At 52.3% G+C, this 25,050-nt stretch overlaps 1 protein-coding gene across 1 annotated transcript in view; it reads right to left on the bottom strand.

Annotated features, from left to right (window-relative positions):
• Window positions 1-24,214: 24,214 nt before the first annotated feature.
• The window catches only part of LOC115642544 (coxsackievirus and adenovirus receptor homolog), a 39,158-nt gene continuing 38,322 nt past the window's right edge, over window positions 24,215-25,050 (bottom strand). Inside the window, 4 exon segments of the mRNA XM_030546168.1 lie at window positions 24,215-24,322; window positions 24,325-24,481; window positions 24,889-24,931; window positions 24,934-25,023. Of these exon segments, the coding sequence (XP_030402028.1) occupies window positions 24,215-24,322; window positions 24,325-24,481; window positions 24,889-24,931; window positions 24,934-25,023 (398 nt within the window).

Raw genomic sequence — 25,050 nt, 5'->3', positions numbered from 1 at the left:
AGACTCGCTGGGGGAAGCGCACGGAGGGGCAGAGGATGCTGAATGCTCCTAGGAGTGACCCAGGAGATGAAGCCATGTGAGCTTCTTGCCCTGAAGACAGTCTGCTCCGAGGGAGAGGAGGCTCCCCAAAGTCCTGACTGGCTTTGTGGGGAGCAGTTTCAGAGCATCGCCCAGGGACTCCGTGACAACCTCATCAGATTTCTTTTGGCTTAGTCCTCTAATCTGTCTGGACCCTTCTATACCTATCCCTACCCTCCAGTGTATCTACCACTCCTCCCAGTTTAATGTCATCTGCAAACTTGGTGAGGCTGCAATCCATGCCATCCTCCAGATCATTAATGAAGATATGCCTGTAGGACAGCACAGCATAAGAATGGCCACACTGGGTGAGACCAATGGTCCATCCAGCCCAGTATTCTGTCTACCAACAGTAGCCAGTGCTAGATGCTTCAGAGGAAATGAACAGAACAGGGCAATTATCTAGTGATCCATACCCTGTTGCCCACTCCCAGCTTCTGGCAGCCAGAGTTTTAGGGACACCCAGAGCATGAGGTGGCATCACTGACCATCTTGGTGAATAGCCATTAATAGACCTGTCCACCATGAACTTACCTAGTTCTTTTATTAACCCAGTTATATTTTTGCCCTTCACAACTTCCCTTGGCAAGGAGTTCCACAGGTTGACTGTGTATTGTGTGAAGAAATACTTCCCTTTGTTTGTTTTAAACCTGCTGCCTGTTAATTTCATTGGGTGACCCCTGGTTCTTGTATTATGTGATGGGGTAAAAATACTTTCTTATTCACTTTCTCCACACTGTTCATAATTTTATAGACCTCTAGCATATGCCCCCTTAGTCATCTCTTTTCCAAGCCATACAGTCCCAGCCTTATTAATCCCTTTTCATAGAGAAGCTGTTCCATACCCCAATTTTTACAGAGCAACCAAAACTGCATGCCTATTCAAGATGTGGGTGTACCATGGATTTATTTACTGGCATTATTATATTTTCTGTCTTATTATCTAGCACGTCCCTAATTGTTCCTGACATTCTGTTTGCTTTCTTGACTCCCGCTGCATGCTGAGTGGATGTTTTCAGAGAACTAGCCACAAAGACTCCAAGATCTCTTTCTTGAGTGGTAACAGCTAATGTAGACCCATCATTTTATATGTACAGTTGGGATTTTTCCAGTGTGCATTCCTTTGCATTTATCAGCACTGAATGTCATCTGTTGTGTTACCCAATTACGTGAGGTCCCTTTGTAACTCCTCGAAGTTGACTTTGTACTTGACTATCTTGAGTAACTTTGTATCATCTGCAGCCTACCCCAGTTGACTTTTTACCCCCTTTTCCAGATCATTGATAACTATGTGAACAGCACTGGTTCCAGTGCAGAGCCCTGGGGATCTGTCCCCCTTGCATGTGAATGAATGACAGATAGATAGACTGGTGGCCTGCTCCAGGGCAGGCCAGTACTCCCTGGCTGGCACAAGAAGAGCTGGAGTACAAAGGGTTAAAGCAGCCAGCTCTCCCCAGGCAAAGCATGGAGGGATTTGCACTCACATCCCCAATGATTCCTTCAGTCCCCTCCCCCCAGCCACAGGAACAGACCCATGGGAGGGTGAACGGTGCCACTGGGTTGTGAACTCTGGGCAGGGCCCATTGCTCATCTCATTAAGCATCAACATAGCAGTAGGGCCAGCAAAACCATGGTGTAACTGAGGGGGAAACTGAGGCACAGCCACTCTATGCAGCAGGCTGTTTGGCAAGATGCCCACTCTAGGGCTAGGTGTCTGCCGTTAGGCACTCAGCTCTCACAGGGGCAGCCAGGGTGGCAGAGGCAGAGAGCCAGGCATAGGGAGGGCTCAGCCAGACCCTTGCAGGGAGGTTTGTAGTTGTTCTCCTTAGTACATCTCCCAGGCTGGTAGCCCATGGCAGCTGGTTGCACAGACACAGCCATGCCCTGCAGACTACTCCAGTGCGAAGAGCAGGACCCAGGAGTCCTGACTCCCAGCCAAAAGGCACCACAGCTCTCCGCCAGCTGAACCCCCTTTGTTCCTGCACAGGAGCACAGCAGAGAGCATGGGGCAGCTGGACTGTGCTGCCATGGAAAGGCCTAATTTGAGAGGTGCTGGTCCTCACAGGTGGGTGCTCAGCACTGCTGAGTCCAGCCCTAAGGGACGCCCATGCCAGTAGCCGTGTGTTTTGCACTGACAGCTAGAAGCCTCCTTCAGGAGTCCAGCTCCCTTCAGTGACCACAAGTCCCTTCCCCACAGCACTTACCCTCCAGCTCAGCTTCTGGCAGTCATCAGCCAAAGGGGCAGCCAAACCCCATCTCTGTCCCACATGTGAACACTTGGTGGCTGCGCCGGAGGCCTGGCCCCTGTGATTGTCTCTATCGTGGCTAGGGCTGAGCAAGCCTCTATTTCCCCTCAGCTGGTGTGGGATAGAGGGGGGCAGAAAATCCCAGAGCCAGGACTTTGGAAAACACTTTATTGTCACTTACCAACACAAAGCACAGCCGGAAGCCACCAACCTGCAGGCCTGAGCCGTGGCTGTCCTGTGGCCATTTGGGGCCAGATTCACCAGCGTGGAGTACCCCCGCCCAGCCCAGAGCCAGCTCCAAGAGCCCCTTCCCCCGGCTAGAGCCCAGGGGGCCTGAGCAGGACTGGAGGGATGCAAGGCACAGCCCTTGGCTGCCTGTGGGGGGCAATGCCCTGGCAAGTCCAGCATGCGAGCCAGCACCCGAGCCATCAGGCCAGGTCAGTGGTACTGAGTGACCAGCAGAGTGCCTGCAGCAAGGGGCGGCTCTCGAGAAGGGATGGCGAGCAGGCAGGCCTGGGCTGCGGGTGCTGGGGCGGCGGGAGAGACAGGGCCAGCTGGCAGGGCCGCGGAGGGGACAGATACTGGAGAGTGGAAGCCGACAGCTCCTGCAGCAGATTGGGTGGCCGGGAGGGGACTGGGAGCAGCTGCGTGTACTTGGGATGCACGGGAAGGGCCTGCTGGTGCTGCTCTGGCTGGAGGGGCAGCTGCTGAGGTGGGGCCTGCCAGTGCTGCCTTGACCAGGCTAGGAGCAGGGAGGTGCACTGGTGGCACAACTGAGGGGCCTGCGGCCAGCGGGTAGGGGAGGATGGGAGCTGGAGGGGAGGGGCCTGTGGCCAGCGGGTGGGGGAGGATGGGAGCTGGAGAGGAGGGGCCTGTGGCCAGCGGGTGGGGGAGGATGGGAGCTGGAGGGGTGGGTCCTGCGGCCAGCGGGTGGGGGAGGATGGGAGCTGGAAGGGTGGGTCCTGCGGCCAGCGGGTGGGGGAGGATGGGAGCTGGAGGGGTGGGTCCTGCGGCCAGCGGGTGGGGGAGGATGGGAGATGGAGAGGTGGGTCCTGCGGCCAGCGGGTGGGGGAGGATGGGAGCTGGAGGGGTGAGGACTGCGGCCAGCGGGTGGGGGAGGATGGGAGCTGGAGGGGTGAGGCCTGCGGCCAGCGGGTGGGGGAGGATGGGAGCTTGAGGGGTGGGTCCTGTGGCCAGGGGGTGGGGGAGGATGGGAGCTGGAAAGGAGGGTCCTGTGGCCAGCGGGTGGGGGAGGATGGGAGCTGGAGGGGTGAGGCCTGTGGCCAGCGGGTGGGGGAGGATGGGAGCTGGAGAGGTGGGTCCTGCAGCCAGTGGGTGGGGGAGGATGGGAGCTGGAGAGATGGGTCCTGCAGCCAGCGGGTGGGGGAGGATGGGAGCTGGAGAGGTGAGTCCTGCGGCCAGCGGGTGGGGTAGGATGGGAGCTGGAGAGGTGGGTCCTGCGGCCAGCAGGTGGGGGAGGATGGGAGCTGGAGAGGTGGGTCCTGTGGCCAGCGGGTGGGGGAGGATGGGAGCTGGAAAGGTGGGTCCTGCGGCCAGTGGGTGGGGGAGGATGGGAGCTGGAGAGGTGGGGCCTGCGGCCAGTGGGTGGGGGAGGATGGGAGCTGGAGGGGTGGGGCCTGCGGCCAGTTGGAGGGCTGTGTGAGTGGGGTGGAAGCGAGGGGGCACTGGGTCTCCAGGATCTGTTTTTGTGAGTTTAGTGCTGTGTCAAGGTCAGTCCCCTGGGATGGTGCCAGCCACTGCATGCCAGTGTGAAGGGATTCTCCTTGCAGCTTCTTCGATAGCTGCAGGACGGGGCTCTCCAAGTCCTTCCTCTTCAGGCCAGCTGACGTGGTACCGTTGAGGGAGGATGGGAGGGTCAGGGGCTCCTCTAAGCAGGACACGGGAGTGCTGCTCATTCTCACAGGGTCACCCTCCAGTCCTGCAGAGAAGCAGAGACCGAGGTGAGGATCCAGAGCAGGAGCTAGCGATCGTGCGCAGACACAGGCTGGCTGTGTTACAACAACGCCTGCAGGCCCCAGGCAGGCTCAGGCCCGACTGAGCCGCCTGGGAACACAGTCCGTCCCACTGGGTTTACAGCCCTGGTACTCGGGTGCATCTGCTTTTGGACACCTGAGAAGTCAGGCCCCTGGGGTCTCGAGCTGGGCTTACAAGGCAGCCGAAGCCAGTGGCCGTTTTCAGATGGCACTGGCCTGAGTTGCCTGTCAGTCACAGGCAGAGGCAGGCAGGGGCAGCTCTAGGTATTTTGCTGCCCCAAGCATGGCAAGCAGGCTGCCTTCGGCGGCATGCCTGCAGGATGTCCCAGGTCCCGCGGATTCGGCGGCGCGCCTGCGGGAGGTCTGCCGAAGTGCGGGATCAGTGGACCCTCTGCAGGCATGCCGACAAGGGCAACCTGCCTGCTGCCCTCGCGGCGACCGGCAGAGTGCCCCCTGTGGCTTGCTGTCCCAGGCACGCGCTTGGCATGCTGGTGCCTGGAGCCGCCCCTGGAGGCAGGAGCAAGAGCTCAGCCTGCTGTGTCCTGTCCCTTGCTGGGACAAGGCCCCCTGCCTTCCTACAGCCACCTGACAAACGCCCAGTTAAGTCAGGGGCTTCCCTCCCAGCTGGCAGCTTTGGCTAGTGCACCATTAAAAGCCAGGCCCAGGCTGGGGTTGGGTTTCCAGGTGCAGTTCCCCGGGCTGATTTTGCTGGTGTGTCCTGCCCCTGGGAGCGCCCAGCCTCGCAGGCGAGATTTGATGGGGCACATGAGCAGACAGTCACAAGAATTGCCTCAGAGCAAGGCCCTGGGCCAGGCCTGGCTTCCCCCACTACTCCACAGGGGTCCCAGCTGCAGGGCCCACTTGCTCAGATCTTTGCCTGGGGCTGGCACTTCTCTGGGAGCCTGGTGTCAGTCAATGCTCATGGGACTGTCTGGGCTTGGTACGTACATGGCCAGAGTCTTCTGAGGAGAACAGCAGGCAGCCACCGCTGCCGTACCAGCCATCTGTCCCTCCACATATAAATGCCAGGTCATAAAGGGCTTGTCTCCACTGAGAAGTTAATTCAGATTAAGGGTGGGTGCAAATTTAAGAAAGAATAGTTATTCTGGATTAGTTTCCCGTGTGAATGCTCTTATTCTGAATTGTGTGATTTATTCCAAGTTTAGTTTTGGAAGTGAATGAAGCTAACTGGTGATATAGCACCTCTAGGCCCACGGGTGGCCACGTCAGTCACTGCAGCCCAAGCAGACTTTCCTGTGAGCATGTGCGACTCAGGCCCGTCCCCAGCACTGTGTAGGAGACCCCCACACCCTTCCGCCAGCCTAACAAGGCAAATTACCACCCACCTCCACATGTGTAGTTGGAGTCCCACTGGGGCCACCCAGGGACAAGAGAATCCAGGACCTGCCGCAGGCAGGTGGCCATGGTACCACCTCACTTCCTAGTGCCTGCCCAGCCTCGGAACCAGGGCATCTGCAAAGGGAAGGATTTCAGTGTTACTCTCTGGGTAACGAGGGCAGATACCCGAGCTTGAGGGGAACCTCACCCAGTCAATGATCTCGTCTCCTCCGCCTGCTGGAATGGCAAAAATGGCTGCAGGTCAAAGCTAGACACCTTCAGATTAGAACAAGGTGTATATTTTTGACAGTGAGGGTTATTAACCATCGGAACCAAGGGTCGTAATGGATTCTCCATCACTGACCAGTTTCAAATCCAGATTGGATGCTTTTCTTCTCATAAACACAAGAACCAGGGACACCCAGTGAAATTAATTGGCAGCAGGTTTAAAACCAAACAAAAGGAAACTCCTTGCCAGAGGATGTTGTGAAGGCCAAGACTATAACAGGGTTCAAAAAAGACCTAGATCAGATCCTGGAGGACAGGTCCATCAATGGTCAGTGGCACAGCCCCATGCTCTGGGTGTCCCTAAAATTCTCACTGCCAGAAGCTGGGAATGGGCAACAGGGGATGGATCACTTGATAAGTTGCCCTGTTCTGTTCACTCCCTCTGGGGCACTTGGCATTGGCCACTGTCGGCAGACAGGACACTGGGCTCGATGGACGTTTGGTCTGACCCAGTCTGGTCGTTCTTATGATCTGCTGTAGGAATTATTTCAAGGCAGGTCTCTTGAGGTCACAGATCACAGTTGTCCCTTCTGGCCTTGGAATCTAGGGATCTATTAACCCACGGAGGTTTCCATCCCATGCACATCACCATAGTATCGAGCTCCTTCCAGCCATGCGTTATGCCCCTGACCTCTCCTAGGGTTTAATGGCCTCTGTGTGGCGAGGGAGAGGAGACAATACTACTGACTCCCTGGCACGTCTAGCAGCCCCAGCGGTGGCCCAAGACCCGTCACAGACACAGCCCAGACAGTTCCTGCCCCAGGAAGCTTTGCGGACACACTGTGGAGGGTGACCAGGAAGAAGGGTGGCCAGCCGAGAGCCAGGGTCAGGAACCTGTTTTCCCCTCAGAGCCACAGGCCTCCTGTGCTTGGAACAGGAGAGACTGGGCCCTGGCTGGTGTGCCGGCCGGCACAGCAGGGCCAGTTTAATGCTGCGGCCTGGAGGACCAGGGACAGGAGACAGACTCGACATTACGGTCCTGCTCCCCAGAGGTACCCTGCTGCATGGCACCCATTGATTTTTGTGAGTGCTAAGTTCCTAAATGCCTCAGTGGGTCTGGGCCCGCAGCACCACCTCCTTTGCATGCAGCTGGCCTGGGAACCACAGTACCAGCCCCTGCTTTCCCCACGGCACCGGGCCTCCAGGCAAAGAGACGTGGCATCATGAAAGCTGGTCTTAGACAGCCGCTAGGACGGACAAGCCAGCAGCCTGGCTAAGCCATTCCCACAAGGGGGGCCGTCTGGCCCAATGCCCTGCAGCCCTTCCCAGGGTGGCTAGGCCCCAGACCTACCCTGGAGCTAGGTTCCAGCAGGTTGTCCCCATGCAAGCCCGAGATTGGGAGAAAAGCCACAGTTGCTGGGTTCTTGCCCAGCTGGCGGAGGCAGGCGCACACTTCCTGGCCAATCTCCTGGTAGCGCTGGCAACTGTAGGGAGGCTCCGTGGCATCCATCTTGTTCACACAGACGACGAGCTGCTTGGCCGGCAGATTGCAGGCCAAGAGGACCTGCTGGCAGGTGACAACGCAGCTGGCCTCATGCTGTCTCCCGGCTGCAGGGACCAGCAGCACGGCAGCGCTGGCCTGGGGGAGACGAGAACTGGTTAATGCCCAGAGCAACCCGAGTGTCACAGACGCGATGCACACGAAGCCAGGGAACCACAGACGTGAGCGCTGGGGTAACGCACCAGCTATGTAACAGCCGCCCATCCAGAGCACAGAGCAGCCCACGCCCACTGGGGCCTCGTGCTGGGTGCGTGGCCCACACCCACTGGGGCTGGGTGCTTGATCCGGTGCCGGGCACGGCCACGGGGCAGGGAGGCAGGTGTAAGGATTCCGCTGCAGGGCAGGATGCAGATACCCTCTTTGGGGTGGGCTGGGGGTGCTGGGTGAGGGGCACAGTGACTAGGGGGGCAAACCTCTTCTTCCCCCAGAGAAGAGGAAAGAGAGGAAGGAGACACGAATGAGGTGTGTGGCGGGGAGGGAGCAATAGAGAAGCCAAGGGCCACCAGCCATAGCCTAACGACGCACCCTGCACATCAGCCCTGAACATTTACTTACTGCTAGGGCCACGTGCCCCGCGACCTGCCGGGGGGGGGGAATTAAAGGGCAGCAGCAGAATTACCGTCAGCCAAGAGATGGCTGGTCAGACAAAAGGCACCATGGCCGAGCCCCCTTTTCGGCTGTGAGAGGTACCTGGGTGGCCACGGCCCAGCATCTGACCGAGCCTTGGCCAGTGTTCCAAGAACCAGCACACGGACACAGGTTAAAGCGGGTTTGAGGCCGGAAGAGATGGTTAAATCTTCCCAGCCAGCCTCCTGCTGGAGACCCAGCCTTGACAGAGCCTCCAAGTGCTGGAAAACCACGCCCCTCGCCCCCACAGCCCTGGGTGAGTTTCTATGCTGCGTCAGCACCCAGCCAGCTGATCCTGGGTTTGTCAGTGAGCTCCCCACCAACCAGCCAGCCCCAGCCATTCTGGTAATGCACCTTCCGGCCTGGCACTTACCGGAGTGCTGCCTGGGAACGGGTTACCGGGCAGCCCCCCAGGCTCCAAGGAATCGACAACAATGATCTCGTGCTTTGGGGTCTTGAAGGGCTGCAGGAGGTGACTAGGGGCTTGTTATAACCTTAGTCCCAGATTTGGACCTTAGCGTCCAAAATATGGGGGTTAGCATGAAAACCTCCAAGCTTAGCTACCAGCTTGGACCTGGTACTTGCTGCCACCACCCAAAAAATTAGAGTGTTTTGGGGCACTCTGGTCCCCCTGAAAAACCTTCCCTGAGGACCCCAAGACCCAAATCCCTTGAGTCTCACAACAAAGGGAACTAATCCTTTTTCCCTTCCCCCCTCCAGGTGCTCCTGGAGAGATACACAGACACAAGCTCTGTGAATCCAAACAGAGTGACTCCCCCTCTCCGTTCCCGGTCCTGGAAACAAAAAGGACTTTCCTATTCCCCCAGAGGGAATGCAAAATCAGGCTAGCCAATTCAACACACACAGATCTCCCCTGATTTCTTCCTCCCACCAATTCCCTGGTGAGTACAGACTCAATTTCCCTGAAGTAAAGAAAAACTCCAACAGGTCTTAAAAGAAAGCTTTATATAAAAAAGAAAGAAAAAATACAAATGATCTCTCTGTATTAAGATGACGAATACAGGGTCAATTGCTTAAAAGAATATTGAATAAACAGCCTTATTCAAAAAGAATACAAATCAAAGCACTCCAGCACTTATATTCATGCAAATACCAAAGAAAAGAAACCATATAACTTACTATCTGATCTCTTTGTCCTTACACTTAGAAACAAAAGATTAGAAAACAGAACTACTTCTCCAAAGCTCAGAGGAAGCAGGCAGACAGAAAACAAAGACCTCAGACACAAAATTCCCTCCACCCAAAGTTGAAAAAATCCGGTTTCCTGATTGGTCCTCTGGTCAGGTACTTCAGGTGAAAGAGACATTAACCCTTAGCTATCTGTTTATGACAGGGCTGTGCCCTGTCGCTGCTCTGCTCTCGGCCTGTCCAGCATCCGGGCAGGCGTGGGGGAGCTCTTCCCTGTCTGCATGGGGAGGACGCTGGTTACAGTTCTCGTAGAAGCCAATGAGAGCCACGTGTCTTAGATGAGGTGCTCGCAGAGCAACCAGCCACAGCAAACCTCAGCCTCCTTTCACTCCCCTGCCCATTACCCACCCCCTCCCCCGCGTGCAGTAGACATGCCACCCATGGTGTCTCCATGTCAGGAGTCTCTGGGAATGGGGACCTTGTGGGTGTCCCAGAGACTGATCTCCTCGGGACAGTTGCCCTTTGTCTGATGCACCTGGCACAACCGGGAGGTTCTCTCATTATGGGACAGCGAGCTCACGCTGGGGCAGCTTGGCTGAAAAACACACGTGGGCCTGGGAGTCGGTGGTTCTGCTCCTGCTTCTGCCACCAGCTGCTGGCCCTGGGCAGTGCTTAATTTGTAAGGAAAGAGGTGCAGGGGCTTAAGCAGTTGTTTTACATTCATAATTGATGCAGCAAACCCAGAGGTGTCAGGGCTCAGTCCTGGCCCAAATGAAGCACTGGTCTTGGGGCTGAATTCCCAGGGGTGGGCACTGGTTCGGGGCATGCATTTTGAGACATGCTTGGGCTCGATTCTCAAGCGTGGACCTCGGAGTCATGCCCCCAGGGGCTCAGCCAGGTCTGCAGCACCCAGAACTACTGATCTTCCCCTCCCCATGCGCTACAGAGAGCAGACGGGCCTTCCTCGCCCAGCCAGGGGCTGGAGCTGCAAAGCTCCATAGACGGGGAAACACTGGGCTCCTGTGGCTACTCGCTGCTGTGCTGGACGGAGGCTGGGCAGGGTGTTCCAGCACCAAGTGTTCAGTTTTGTTACACTTGAAAGGGAAGCCTCATTTCCCTGGGAACCTCCCTGGGCGACTGGGGAGCTCCTGGAACTTCAAGGCCAAAGAAGCGACCCCCAGCTCAGGCCTCATGGGGAGTCTATTTCACAGCTCCTAACCCACTTTTGTTTGGCCTGTCTGTTTCACTAGCCTGCTCTAGGCACAGACCTCGTCCTGGAGCATTGATGCCGGTGAGGGGTGATTTTGACCGTAACAGTTACACTGACACAACCAGGGGTGGCTCCAGACCCGAGCACGCCAAGTGCATGCTTGGGGCGGCACGCCGTTGGGGGCGCTCTGCCAGTCGCCGGGAGGGCGGCAGGTGGCTCCAATGGGCCTCCCACAGGCGTCCCTGTGGAGGGTCTGCTGGTCCCGCGGCTTCGGTGAAGCATACGCAGGCACGCTTGTGGGAGGTCCATCGGAGCCGTGGGACCAGCGGACCCTCCGCAGGCACGTCTGCAGGAGGTCCACCAGAGCCGCGGGACTGGCGTCTGGCAGAGCGCCCCCCATGGCGTGCTGCCGTGCTTGGGGCAGCGAAATGGCTAGAGCCGCCCCTTAACACAACCCCAGTTACTCACCCCCTCGGAGAATAGCTGTCGGTACAGTTGCACAGACACTATTCTCGGGCTGAGACTAGCTGCCTGCCAAATTGGAAAGGTTGCAATTGTGTTAGACAAGAGCTCTGTCAGGCTCCCACTCCCCTTCCCCTTGGCGTGAGGGCTGAGAAATCCTCACTTGGCAGAACTATGACGAACTGGGAATGTTCTTAACGTTTTCTCTGAATACTGTGTTGGTGCCTCAGTGTCCCCTATGCAGTTCTTAATATCTAGGTGGTGGAATAAGGGTGTGTGATTGCTGCAGAGGAAGGAGCCAGTGCACCTAAATGCCTGACACTCTGTCTCCTAGCAACTGATGGCCTGGGCCCCTCCCCTGCAAAGGTGCCAGCTGAAGGTGTTGGAGACAAAGAGGTCCGGTGACCTCCTGGCCCGGGAAAGAAGCTGAGCAGAGAGGAGGGGCTGGAGGGGGTTGTTAGTCTTGAGCTGGCTGGGGACGAGGAGTGAAATGCAGATGTGGGGGTCTGGCTCACTGCCCCCCAGAATGGACCTGGCTGAGGGGTCCGGTTCATTGTATCTACAAGTTCTGTTTTAGATCGTGTTCCTGTCATCGAATAAATCTCTGTTTTACTGGCTGGCTGAGTCACATCTGACTGCAAAGTGGGGGTGCAGGACCCTGTGGCTTCCCCAGGACCTCGCTGGGGTGGGCTCACTGTGGGAAGCAGACGGAGGGGCAGAGGATGCTGAATGCTCCAAGGAGAGACCCAGGAGGTGAAGACGTGTGAGCTTCTTGCCCTGAACAAGTCTGCTCCAAGGGAGAGGAGGCTCCACAGAGTCCTGCCTGGCTTGGTGGGGAGCAGTTCCAGAGCATCGCCCGGTGACTCCAGTTGCCCAGAGAAGGGAGACCCCAGGTCACTCTGCCAGCAAGGAGGGGGGCCTGTGGAAACACTTCTCTTTGATGTGGAGGCTGAGGCTCGCTTTGCTTGTCCAGGCAGCAGCGAGGGGCCTAACCCCAGCCCCGCTGTTTGTGAGTCCACCATAGAATGGGCATTAGGCCGAGGGACCTCTCATGGCAGAGATCCCGCCCACACCATCCAGCCCAGGCTCTGGGAGCGAGAGGTGGGGGACGGGGCTAAAGGACACTCGTCTGCCTGCGGACACCCCCTGGCCGCGGTTACCTCTTTCTGGGCTGTCTCCAGACTCTTCCACCTGTAGCCCCCTTCGCAGAGCAGGCGTCTGGTCAGGGTGGATTTCCCAGAGGCCTCGGGGCCGAGCACCAGGATCTGGAGCTGAGTCTGGCTCATGGGGCCACGGTGCAGCGGCTGCTGTTGTGGGGGAGGCAGGAAAGCGTCAGGGGGTGTCTGCACCCAGGGAGCTCGCAGGGCAAGCCACTAGCGGAGATGCTGGGACCCAAGGAGGGGCAAGCCCTGGATTACACGGACAGCGCAGCCATGCTGCGGGGGCTGGCCAGTCCCCAAACAGGGGCTGGCTGCTCAGAGGCCTGCAGGTGCTGGTGCTAATGCCCTCAGAAAAGTGCCGGGGGGCCATGCCGCAGAGCTCACTGCGTAACCGGGGTGCCATGCATCTCCCCGTTCCTTCCAGGAGCCCCCCTCCCTGCCCCCTATTATTCCAGGGACTCCCCACTACTCCTTCTGACAGGGGGCTGTGTGCTCCCACCCATACCAGGCTCATGCCAGCAGCTGTCTGCACCCCCTTTCCCAGACCCGGGTGTCTGTGTGCACCCCCATTCTCACCTTTCTGGGTCCCCCAGACTCCTTCCCTCCACACCAACCTCCCCCAGCCAGAGTAGGGTGTGCCCAGGCCATGCCCCCATTCCCCCACCCTGGGGAGATAAGCATTCAGTGTGCGGGAGGATGGGCCGGCTACTGTTATCCTGCGAGGGGCTAATGGGTGCAATCAGCCAGTCTGAGCTCTAGGCAGCTGCCCAGGGAGCTGGAGCTCTGGTGGTCTAAAGAGATGGCAGAGGCAGGGCTCCATGTGCCCCCAGAGCAGCCGGGGGTGCCTGGAAAATTCCCTGACATTTCAGCATTGACTGAATTGCAGCCCAGCGGCCAGCTACACCAACAAGCCAGGGCGAGGCCTACACAAGCACAGCCCATGAGTCCCAGGCCCCTAAACTCGCTTGCTCCAACCCCCTGCCCCTCACCAGGGGGTGCTGAGAGAGCAGAAGCCAGCTGGCCCTTCAGGAGAATCACCCCAGCCCATCCAGGCTGGGGCCAAAGGCCCAGCTGGGGGCAGGGAATCCAGGCTGATCTCCCCCCAGCACCCAGCCCATCCTGCTGGCATCTTCCACAGCCGCCTGGCTCCAGCCCTGCCAGTGTTACACAGTGTCCAGTGCCCCCCAAGACAAACTCAGGCCATGTGGGGCTGGAGCCATCATGGGTTCAGCCCCCCGTGTGGAGCCAGCACCAGGCACCCCTACCAGGAATGCTTCCTCCAGGGGAGCTTTTAAACCAGCTGGGGAGTGGGCAGCACCAGCCCTGCATTTCAGACCAGGCCCCTCCCAGAGGCCCCCAGCCAGCTGCCCTTACCTCTGTCCCAAAACTGACTCCAGACACAGCTGCCTGCAGCCTGCCCCAAGCTGCCTGCCACATGTCTGGCTCCCAAGGCCTCCACCCACTGCGTTAGCCACGCCCACAGCAGTGTAGCAGAGCCTGGAGGGCGAAAGCATGGCCCCATCCAGGCCTGGGTGGCAGGCAAGGGGGTGTCAGGATCCTATGGGCTAACATGGAGTAACCCCTTTACACCAGGCCCCCACTCTGGGCCTGTCGCTCCTGTGCTCCCCCATGTGTCCCTGGCCCACCCCGCTCACCCCATGCTCAGCAGGATTCAGAGCTGTACGATCTCATGGGCAGAGCAGAGGGACATCAGGACTCGTGGGGGTGTGGTTCTCAGGCACTCTGAGAACAGCCAGCCCCCTCACTGAGCCAGAGGCTCCCCAGGGTTTCAAGTCTTTACTCTCAGGTCTTCTCTGCATGGGAAAGTGGCACCAGTTTGACCAATGGGGCAAACTGAAACCGGAGGAAAGGCCATGTGGATGCTCTGATTTGTGTTTCAGAGGGGCTCGGGACAGACCAGTTCCAACCTGTTCCTAATCAATTTCAGTTAAACATCTTGGAAAGGCAGGGACAGCTGCACAGGGTTCCTTCTTCCCCCCAGGATGGGTAGCTGAGTCCCTCTCCCGCTGGGAGCAGCAGAGGCCCCCAGTTCTTTCCCCCAGGACCTGGGCTGTCACTGCTGGGGTGGGATAGGTGCCCCCAGAGCAATCGGGCTTGCTATTATCACCCTTTTGAGATTCACTGGACACTCTTCCTTGTTTGGGCTGTCCGCAGAGTTGGGCAGCATCGCTGTGTCAGTCATGTGGGGCAGCTCCACCCGCACAGTGATAGGCTCAGGCTCTCTGCAGACTCAGGCAGATGGGGGCTATGTTGGCCATGCTTGGGCCATTTTTCAAGCTTTTCTTCACAACCACAAGCGCTCATCTGTACAGGGGAGAAGGGCACTGCCCCACCTTACAGGGGCATGGGTTTAAATCCAGGAGAGATGCTTAGCCAGTCAAGGGAGCTGGATAAATACCCTGGGTAGATACTTCTCCATTTCCTCCCATCCCTCCCTGCTTGGTGCTCAGGGACATGCGGAGTTATCCTGCCCTGCGGGCAGCTCAGGGATCAGTAAAAGCTGGTGCCCAAGGAACTGGAGAGGTGAATGGCCTGTGAGCTCCCTGGCTGAGGGGCTGGAGGCATTTGCTCTCATACTGGGGATCACACAGGAGCCACCCTCGGCAAGGCCAGAGCCGGACTGTGTCCCAGGGAAGAAAGCTCGCCAGGCAGCTGACATGGATGGAGTCTGGGTTCCAGCAGCAGGAGCAGCACATCATCCTAAAGGCGGTGTCAGCCCTTCGCTCCCAGCCCACACTCCCTGCCTTCTGCTTCTTGCTGGGCCCCGATGGCCAGGCCCAGTGACCGTCCTCTCTGTGGTCAGATCACACCTGCAGACCCGCTCCCCCACAGCCCTCCTCGCGGCTGGTGGGAGGTGAAGCCCGGGGCAGAGCTGCATGGCTGGTCTGGGGGACTGGGACAGAGATGGCCCCGTGCAGCGCTGAGCACACTGGCAGTGCTCGGTAAATAATCCACTGGGAAGCCCTCAGCTCCTGGCTTGTGCCCTTCCCTTCAAGGAGGGAGGGGTGTCACTTCACAAACAGCCCCTCCCTTGCCCCAGAGTCCCGTGTTAAAGTGCATTTGCCAGCAACAGGAGAAATGTTTGGAGCACAGAGCCTGCTGGAATTGCAGAGCTCCCGGGGCAGTGCCATGCAGGTTTGGCCCGGATGCCCCTCCGCACACATCTGTGTGAACAAAAGGAGAGCCCCTGGTACAAAGCTCAGGCAGTTCCCTCCAACAAGGAGCCCCTCCCCTTGCTATTTTAGAGCACATGGCACTTACATAACAAGTTACATAACATGAACCTCTAACCAATCAGAGTTAATCTTTCCATATATGGTGTTTGGCTTGAATAAGAATGCAGCACAAAGCCAGTTACGGCAGCCTGGACAAAGTTAGGCTAACGAGGTTTCTGGGTAATTCAAAGAGGGTTCTGGGTAATTAAAAGCTGTAAAACATCTGGGAGTTGCCTGACTTTCACAGAGTTAGGCAACCATGAGATAAGAAAGAAATGACATTCCCAGTTTAACACAGGAAGTACTGTGTCAGGAACAGTTCGGAACTGATGAGAAGCCTCAGACCCCAGACTCCCACGCTTCCTGGGCAATAAAAACTCCCTGTTTTTGTTATTTGTTTATTCCTAAGCGTTACATTCCTGATTGTTAAGGTATCATTAATCAAGTAATTCATTGAATCTTGTAAGACATAAGAATGCATGTATAGTAGAAGTTATTAGTTTCTAATTCTTTAGGTTACTTAATTGAATAATCAGTGATGTGCAGTGACGCAACGAAACTGTCTATATACGTTTAGGTTCTGTTGTGAGGGGTAAGCTGGTTCTCTTAAGAGACGAGCTTGCTCTCTATTGTCGTTGTGCACCCTTCAATAAAGAGCATTTTATTGAACCTTGCTGGTGTTACCTGTCTCTCGTGGTCAGACAACGAACTTTGCCGTTTGGGGTACAAGGGTCCCCAACAACTTTGGTGACTTCGCCGGGACTCATCTGACTCTCCAGCAGGGGATCGGACACTGAGGCAACACAGCTCGCATCCTCTGGCTTAGAGGAGCCTTGCCTGGTGATCTGATCTCTGTGTCGGCGATAAGGCGAGTTCTGTGAACCAGCTGAAGCTCTTAAAAATAATTCAGCAACGTCTACCTACCCCTTGAGCAGGATCCAGGCTGCCTGGGTTTGAGTCCCAATCCGAGTTTGCGCAGGATCCTTCTCTGGGTTTGAGTCCCAGTCCAGGTGTTCGAGTCCCTGGAGAGGTAAGCGAGCGCTCGACACAGGGAGGTGGGGGTTAGAGTCCCTTTACCTCAATGCGGGAAAAAGGGGTCAGAGTCCCTTCATCAAAATGGGACAATTTGGCAGTAAGTGCCCGGGGGACACCCCATTGTCTCTGATACTTAGGGATTGGAAGGAAATTTCTGGGACTACTGGTTTAGCTAAATCTAAAATGAGAAATTTATGTCAAATTCAATGGCCTTCCTTTACTGCTCATTTGTCCCCGACTAAGGACTGGCCGAGCTGCGGAACCTTTTCTGCAGACAGGATGAATTCCCTAAGGGATATTCTGGTTGATCTTAGACCAGGACAAATGGACTATTTATTTGTCTGGTATAATTATAAGCCAAAGGAGGGATGCACAGCCTTTGAAGCAGTTTGCCTGGATGACTCTGTTAAGAAACCCCCACCCTATGCCCCGGTAGCTCAGGCAGAAGAAGAAGTTAGATATATTCCAATCAGAGTTCCTTTACGACAAAGCTCTAGATTAAGGGATAAGGATGATGGTGGTAAAACAGAGACGGAAGAAGGGGCTCGGGAAGGAAGGACAGCTTCTAGGGGTGAAACAACACTTCAGGCTCCTTTACGAGCTTATCCTGTACCTTGGACTAGCAAGTCGCCCTTGATGGTGTCCACACACACACGCCATTCCCAACTGTAGATTTGCTAAATCGGCAGAAATCTATGCCACGTCTTCGGGATGATCCCGAGGCAGTGGAAAGAATGTTTCGAACTGTATTCTCTATTCACTTACCAACATGGGCAGATGTGAATCAATTATTAGATACCCTGCTAACTGAGAATGAGCGTCAAAAAATCAAGGAAAAAGCTGCTGCAGTTTATGAAAGGTCTCACAATAAAGCAATGCCCAGAGATGATCCAGGTTGGGACCCAAATACAGATGGGGGTAAGGAAGAATTGAGTCAATACCGACAGGCTGTTTTGCATGGGTTAAAAGCAGCAGGGGAGGTTACCCCTAATTGGAGTAAGGTTACTGCATGTGTTCAATTTCCAAACGAACATCCCTCTGAGTTTTGCACTCGATTGACAAGTGAAATGAGAAAGCACAGTAATTTGGACTTAGAATCAGACTCTGGGAAAGAAATGATTAAGCTGGTATATATGGCACAATGTGCAGAGGATATTGCAAAAAGGTTCAGGGAACATCCGGATGGGATGCAAGAAAAAAGTTTGTCTGAAGTGGTGAGCATTGCTACCAGAGTGTTTAATGGGAGAGAAGAATTAAAAGAAAAGGAAAGAAAAAAGGGAAAACAGAAGGATCTAAAAGATCAAGCATCCTTGTTGGCAGTAGCTATGACGGGAGGCAGACAAGGGGCCGGGGCTGGAATCATGGTTTCAGGGGTGGAAGAGGAGGTGGATTCGGTAGGGGACGTGGACGAGGTGGAGGTGTGAGCTTCTGTAATACCGGGTGTTATCAGTGTAGTGAAGAAGGAAACTGGCAGAGAGAATGCCCCCTCAGACTAAGAACTGATTGCAAACCTGTAGCGGGTCAGTTCTATGTGGATCATGAATGAAGGGAGGCGCCACTCCCCTGGGACCCTGAGGTTTATGAAGCCGGAATGGTACCATTTAAATGTGCTGCCCGATTCCCAGTGGTCCTCCTGAAATTAGGACAAAAGACTTTTGAATTGTTAGTAGATACAGGGGCCACTCATTCGGCTATACCCAAGGGAGCGGCACCAAAAACCAGAACTGAAAAATGCTGAAAAATAGGGGTTACTGGGAAGCCTGAATGGCATTTTATGACAAATGGTTGTATGGCTACCTTAGGTCCTATTTCAGTTCAGCATTCCTTTCTGCTAATTAATGGTCCAGTGAATCTGCTGGGAAGGGATTTGTTATGTAAACTGCATGCTCAAATCTTCTGTACTCCTGAAAGTATTTCTCTCCGATTCCCGGTGGAAAAAGCTTATCTGTTAATGCAGTTAACTGATAGCAATTGTGAAATGCTTCCCCTCCGAGTCCAGAATGAAGTTAAACCTATAATGTGAGGGGGAAAGTATGATATGGGATTGGTAAAGTCTGCCTCACCTTTAAATCCGATGATAAAAGCTAATATGCCTCCACCAGCTCAGAGGCAATATCCTCTTAAAATTGAGGCTATACGTGGACTTGAGCCCCTTGTGCAGGATTTCAGGAATAAAGGAATCTTAGTGCCATGTGTTTCCCCATGTAATACTCCCATTCTGGCTGTAAAAACACCCCAGCTTGGCCCTGATGGAAAACCTGTATATAGCATGGTGCAGGACCTATGACTTATTAATCAGTATGTGATTGCAGAACATCCTGTGGTACCAAACCCAAGTACTATTTTCACAATGGTGCCACCTGAAGCGGAATGGTTTACATGTATGGACTTGATAAATGCTTTTTTCTCTGTACCAGTGGCCCCAGAAAAACAGTACCTTTTTGCATTCACTTGGGGAATCCCTGGCACAGCAGGAAAAAATGAAAGGTCTTCCTCGGACAACTCACTTGCACTAGAATGCCTCAGGGTTGTGTGGAAGCCCCGGGTGTCTTTGCCAGAGTTTTAGCAGAGGATTTAAAAGATGTCCAGCTGCTTCTACCCTAGTGACCTGTGTTGATGATATTTTGGTCGCTTCAAGGACTCGACAGAATAATGAAATTGACTGTTATTTACTCAATCAGTTGGCAGTGAAAGGACATCAAGTCAGCCCCACAAAGTTGCAATGGGCCCAACACGAATAAAGTACCTCGGGGACACCCTGGGTCCCGGGGTGCATAGTTTGGACTCCAAACGAATTGAAGCTATTGTTAATATCCCATTCCCTATCACTAAGCGAGGCATGAGGGGTTTTATTGGCATGACTGAGTTCTGTCGCCCTTGGATTATTTCAGCAGGAGACTGGCTGAAGCCATTACATGAACTAATGAAGGAGGAGGCTGAAGAGCCCCTATGTCCAAACTCTGAGCAACTAAAAGCCTTTAAAGCACTGAAAGAATCTCTCATTCGAGCTCCTGCGTTAGGGCTACCCAATTACAGTAAGCCTTTTGATTTGTATGTACATGAAGTGAAGGGGTAGCCTCGGGAGTACTGACGCAGTCATTTGGAAATGCTTAGAGACCAGTGGCGTACCTTTCAGGACAGCTGGATCCAGTGGTTAAGGGACACCCTGGCTGCCGTAGGAATGTGGCAGCAGCAGCATTATTAGTGGAGAAAGCTCAGGAGATTGTCTTGGGACATCCTTTAACAGTGCACACTCCTCATGCAGTGGCAAGCTTGTTAAATTCACAGCAGCACAAAAATCTAACTAATCAAAAGTTGTCAAAATACAAAGTGACTCTACTAATGACTCATGGGGTTACCTTAAAAAGGTGTGCAAATTTAAACCCGGCTTCCTTGCTACCTCATGAAGGGAGTCAGGAAACAATACATGATTGTTTGCAGGTTTTGGATCAGGTCTCTACTCCGGGACCTGATTTGACTGATGTTTCTCTAATTGATCCTGAGCTAGAGTTGTGTGTAGATGGTTCTGCCTTTGTGCAGAATGACGTTCGAGACTCTGGATATGCAGTTACAGATGGTCGCACAGTACTGATAGGAAAACCTTTGTCACCAGGGACAAGTGCTCAGTCTGCTGAATTACAGGCTTTAACAGCTGCCTGTTTGTATGCTAGAGGGAAAAGGGTTAATATTTATACTGACTCTAAATATGCTTTTGGGGTGTGTCATGCTACTGAAGCCATTTGGAAGGAGCGAGGATTCATTACTTCCTCAGGATCACAGATTGCCCATGGAAAAGAAATAGCTAAATTGTTGCAAGCTATTCAAGCCCCTAAAGAGATTGCAGTTATTCACTGCCAAGCGCATACTAAACAAACTGATCCTGTATCAGCAGGAAACCAGCTTGCAGATGAAGCTGCTAAGGCAGCTGCCCTACAAAATACACAATTGACTGCAATTTCTCCTCTTCTAAATTGGCAACAGCAAGCCTCGGAGGATGAAAAGACAATCTGGGAAAAGTGGAGAGCTAAGCCTAACTCAACAGGGCTTTGGGAATGTGATGGTCGCTATGTGTTGCCTAAAAGTTATCAGAGTGAGGTAGTGCAACAGATTCACAATAACACACTTGGGAGCAAATAAAATGGCCCAAATTGTCCTAAAAGTTTGTTTCTCCAGGATGTTATGAGGTAGCCAGGAGAATAGTAGAGAACTGCGCTCTGTGTCAGCAATGCAATCCAAAGGGGGTGAGCAAACAAGCACTGGCTGGGGGACACAGATGGGCTCACAGACCTATGCAGCACCTACAGATTGATTTCACTGATTTACCTCCCTCTGAAGGGAAGCGGCATTTGCTAGTTATAGTCGACCAGCTTATGGGATGGGTGGAAGCCTATCCTACAGCCCAAGCTACTGCAACTACTGTATGCAAAATCTTACTTAATGAAGTAATCCCAAGGTTTGGCCCTCCTGAGGTAACTGACTCTGATCAAGGCACTCATTTCACGGCAAAGATTTATAAAGAACTTATCGCAGCCGTAGGAACAAAATGGGCTTTTCATGCTCCCTGGCACTCCCAGAGCTCGGGTCAAGTGGAGCGTATGAATGGAACCTTAAAAAACTTTTTGACAAAACTGTGCCAAGAGCTCAAGCTGAAATGGACTAAGGTTTTACTTCTTGCGCTCTATACTATTCGAACAACTCCTAATGCTAGGACTGGGCTGGCCCCCTATGAACTGTTGTTTGGGCATGTGCCTCCAACCTTTGCTCCTTTGATATCAGTTCCTAGAGACTCCAATATGACAAATGAAACAGAAATCTATGTAAAGAAGTTACAGCGCCATCTAGTCACATTACAACAGTACTCTGCACATTCCCAATCCTTACCACTGTGGGAAGCTGTTCATTCTTTTTTACCAGGTGATTACATGTGGGTAAAAGCGTACAAGAAAACTTCACTTCAACCGCAGTGGTTGGGACCTTTCAAGATCCTCCTGGTAAGCCCTACTGCCATTCGAGTGAAGGAGCTACCCATTTGGATTCATCACACCAGAATCAAGAGGAGCACTGCTCAGGAACTTGACCTGGTAAAGGGTTCCCCAGAAGCAGATGACGTCGGACTTCAAGGGAGCCACGCACGGTCACCCCACCGCGAACTGGGTGAACCAGAAACAGACGGCATCAGAGCTCCAGACAAATGGACCGTTAACGCCTGTGGGCAACCTGAAGCTTCGACTGCAACTGAAGAAACCATAACCTGGTTGTCTTTTTCCAAAAGGACGGCCCAACTTATTAGCATGGGTCTTCCTGTTTTTATTTTGTTTATTGTTATCCTTTTTTGGGGTTCTGGCAAGTTGAAACTTTAGAATCCCATAGTTCTAACACATTTATACATCTTGCCCATGAAATGAAAGCTTGAATGCCAGCTTTGCTGAATACCTCATGCTGGGTGTGTTCACTAATGCCAGCCGATAGCCAAAAAGGTCTCCCCATGCTCCCTATTCCCCTTCGTGTATGAATATGACATGGACTCCCTCTTGGAAGGATACCTCAGGGGATTTGAATATTACCTGGGCTGATGCTGGTATCTCTGCAGATAGGTACCTAATGGTTTGGAAAAGGGTGGCCAGTGGTGCATTCTAAGTGAAGAGAGAATAGCCCTAGGAAATAGTGAGTGTAAGGCTTATTACAACGGCACTTGCTATGGAGTGAAGCGGGGTCCTAACATATCTCTTTTGGATGGGGCAAAGTCTTGCTCCTCTGCATGGCATAGTTTTCCTGGTAATAAGTGTATCACAGATGGAGAACATCATTTCTTGTATGAAGATCACAAGTTGATAGAAGATTATATCTTCACTTGCATGCTCCAGTATAATTTCCCAAATCGTACTTTATGTTTGTGTACTGCTAACTCTTCCACGGGTATTAGCACTTCTTCCCCAGCCGAATTCTCCCTTTTTCCAGCATGGACAGGATGGTATAAGTGTATAAGTCATCGCGAGACAGCCAAGATTCTTCCCACCCTCTTTGGAGTATATTGGGTATGCGGTAACAAGGCATATCTGGCTCTTCCTCCCGCATGGAGTGGATCTTGTTATTTAGCCTGGTTGGAGCCCCCTATAGTTTACCGCTCACATTTGCCCAGAGGGAAAATTAGGAATGTAAGAGGGGTGAAGGAGGACGTCAAAAAATCTCGTCCCCTTACTTGGCGGACTCTGATTGGACAGGTGCCTATGCAGGATTTGTGTTTGCTTGTGGGGGAACCACTTGGCGAATTGGGGAAGGAGTGATGAGACTCCAGGGGTTTTTAGAAATCATGGCCAATGATACTGCCACTGCCCTGGTAGGTTTGGCAACTGAACAGAAAAAACTAAGGCAAATGGTCCTCCAGAATCGCCTGGCGCTAGATATCCTGCTTGCCTCACAAGGGGGAACATGTGCATTAATCGGACAAGAGTGCTGTGTCTATATCCCTGATATGTACAATGCCACATGGGAAAGGGCAAATCACATCATACAGGTGGCAAAGGATCATGGAGGGGAGCGAACTGAGTCTTGGTGGAGAGACTTATATAATTGGTTCCCAAATATAGGTGGATGGCTCCACAACTTGCTCTGTAGCGCAGTTATAATAATCTGTGGGCTTATAAGTTCTCTATGTTATAATCAAAGGTGGCTGTTGGATGGGCACCTGACTGTGCTCTACACCATAAATTGGTTGTCCCAAGAGTCCCGTTACGGTCCTCTAGGGACAAAGGGGGGATTGTTAGGCCTGAATAAGAGTAGCACAAAGCCAGTTATGGCAGCCTGAACTAAGTTAGGCTAACAAGGTTTCTGGGTAATTCAAAGAGGGTTCTGGGTAATTAAATGGTGGGAAACACCTGGGAGTTGCCTGTCTTTCACAGAGTTAGGCAACCATGAGATAAGAAAGAAATGACATTTCCAGATTAACACAGGAAGTACTTTGTCAGGAACAGTTTGTGTAAGGAACTGATGAGAAGCCCCAGACCTCAGACTCCCTGGGCAATAAAAACTCTGTTTTTGTTCTTTGTTTATTCCCAATCATTAAAGTATCATTAATCAAGTGACTCACTGAATCTTGTAAAACATAAGAATGCATGTATAGTAGTTATTAGTTTCTAATTGCTTAGGTTACTTAATTGAATAATCAGTGATGCACAGTGACGCAACAAAACTGTCTATATATGCTTAGTTTCTTTTGTGAGGGGTAAGCTGGTTCTCTTAGGAGATGAGCTTCCTCTCTATTGTCGTTGTGCACCCTTCAGTAAAGAGCATTTTATTGAACCTTGCTGGTGTTGCCTGTCTTTCGTGGTCAGACAACGAACTTTGCCGTTTGGGGTACAAGGGTCCCCAACACCCCAAAAGCACATTACAAAAGTTAAAGATTTCCACAGACTTTCAGTCAAATATTTAGATCATTCAAGTACTTCAGCCACTGTGGCCATTATCACAGAATGGCTAAAGGAGTTAAAATATTTAAGTCATTCAAAATTTTGAGGGTGAAGTCTCTGGAAATCTAATTTCATGGAGTACAGTTGCAATGTCTTTTCACTGTCAAAAACATACAACGTTGTGTTTCATATTCAGAATTCCACATCTAGCTGATATGGTGAATTTTAGATGAAAAACAAATACCTCCATTGTTTCATGTCTCATTCAGAACTTAAATGCTTTTGCTGAAGCAATTAATTAATATATTTTAATAACAGTTCAAAATTAATAAGCAAAAGTGATGGTTGTTCAAACAAACTGTTTATTTTCTTTAAGGACAATTTTGTGCACTTTTTAAATGTAAGTTGGAACAAGGTTTTGTTGTGTTTTTTTTTTTTTAATATTTGCATAGAATAAAAAAAAAAGCATAAATTAAACACCTTTCTATACTATGGACCCGTCCTTGCTTTGTGCTGGAATCATCACAGGGACAGCTCCCATTCTACTTAGATTAGGTGCAGCTACCTTTGATGTGGAAAGTTTGGGCTTTGACCAGGAGAACGTTTAAGGTCTTCACTTGGTACTTGATTATATGGAGTTGTGGCATATCCTTCCATATTGGAGGGAGACATTGAACCCAGAGAGGAACGATTGCTGCCTATATAGCTGCGGGCTGTTGAAGTACGACTCTTTGGAGGAGAAGCATCCACTCTGAAAATAGTTAAAAATAAAAATGCTTTAAACCAAGCATGTATTGGTGCTTTGAGAGATTTATAAAATTTCTACTGTTTTTTTCTATTACAAAAATAAAAGTGTAAAAACAGTAACACTGTTTTACTTTTAAAAAAATTTCAAATATTTACCACTTTCAGAATCCTTTTTAACTGAACAAAATATTGAAATATCAGAAAATAGGATACAGGCATATTAATGTATACTACATTAAAAGCATAAGTTTTTATGCTTAGCTGTCACACTGGCTTAATATACTGGCTTACGTCAATGCAGAATTCTAATCAGCCATAATGAATATATTACCCACAAGAAAACATTAAGAGGAAGTTATTTTCTAGTTTCAGATATTACAGTTCAAAAGGGTAAAGACGATGGGCCATTACCTAATATCATGACGCACTTCTTCATATTTTTTCTCTTTACGTTCTTACAGCAACAGAAGACGAGAAAGGCCAATAAAGAGAGACCCAGAAGAGTTCCAATAACTGCTCCAGCAATTATGCCAGCTGTATTTATAGCTAGAATAGATTAACACAAATTACTGC

The sequence above is a fragment of the Gopherus evgoodei genome, unplaced genomic scaffold, assembly GCF_007399415.2.
Source record: "Gopherus evgoodei ecotype Sinaloan lineage unplaced genomic scaffold, rGopEvg1_v1.p scaffold_41_arrow_ctg1, whole genome shotgun sequence".
In the NCBI taxonomy this organism is placed as follows: Eukaryota; Metazoa; Chordata; order Testudines; family Testudinidae; genus Gopherus; species Gopherus evgoodei.
This window is presented reverse-complemented; position numbering and strand designations above follow the sequence as displayed.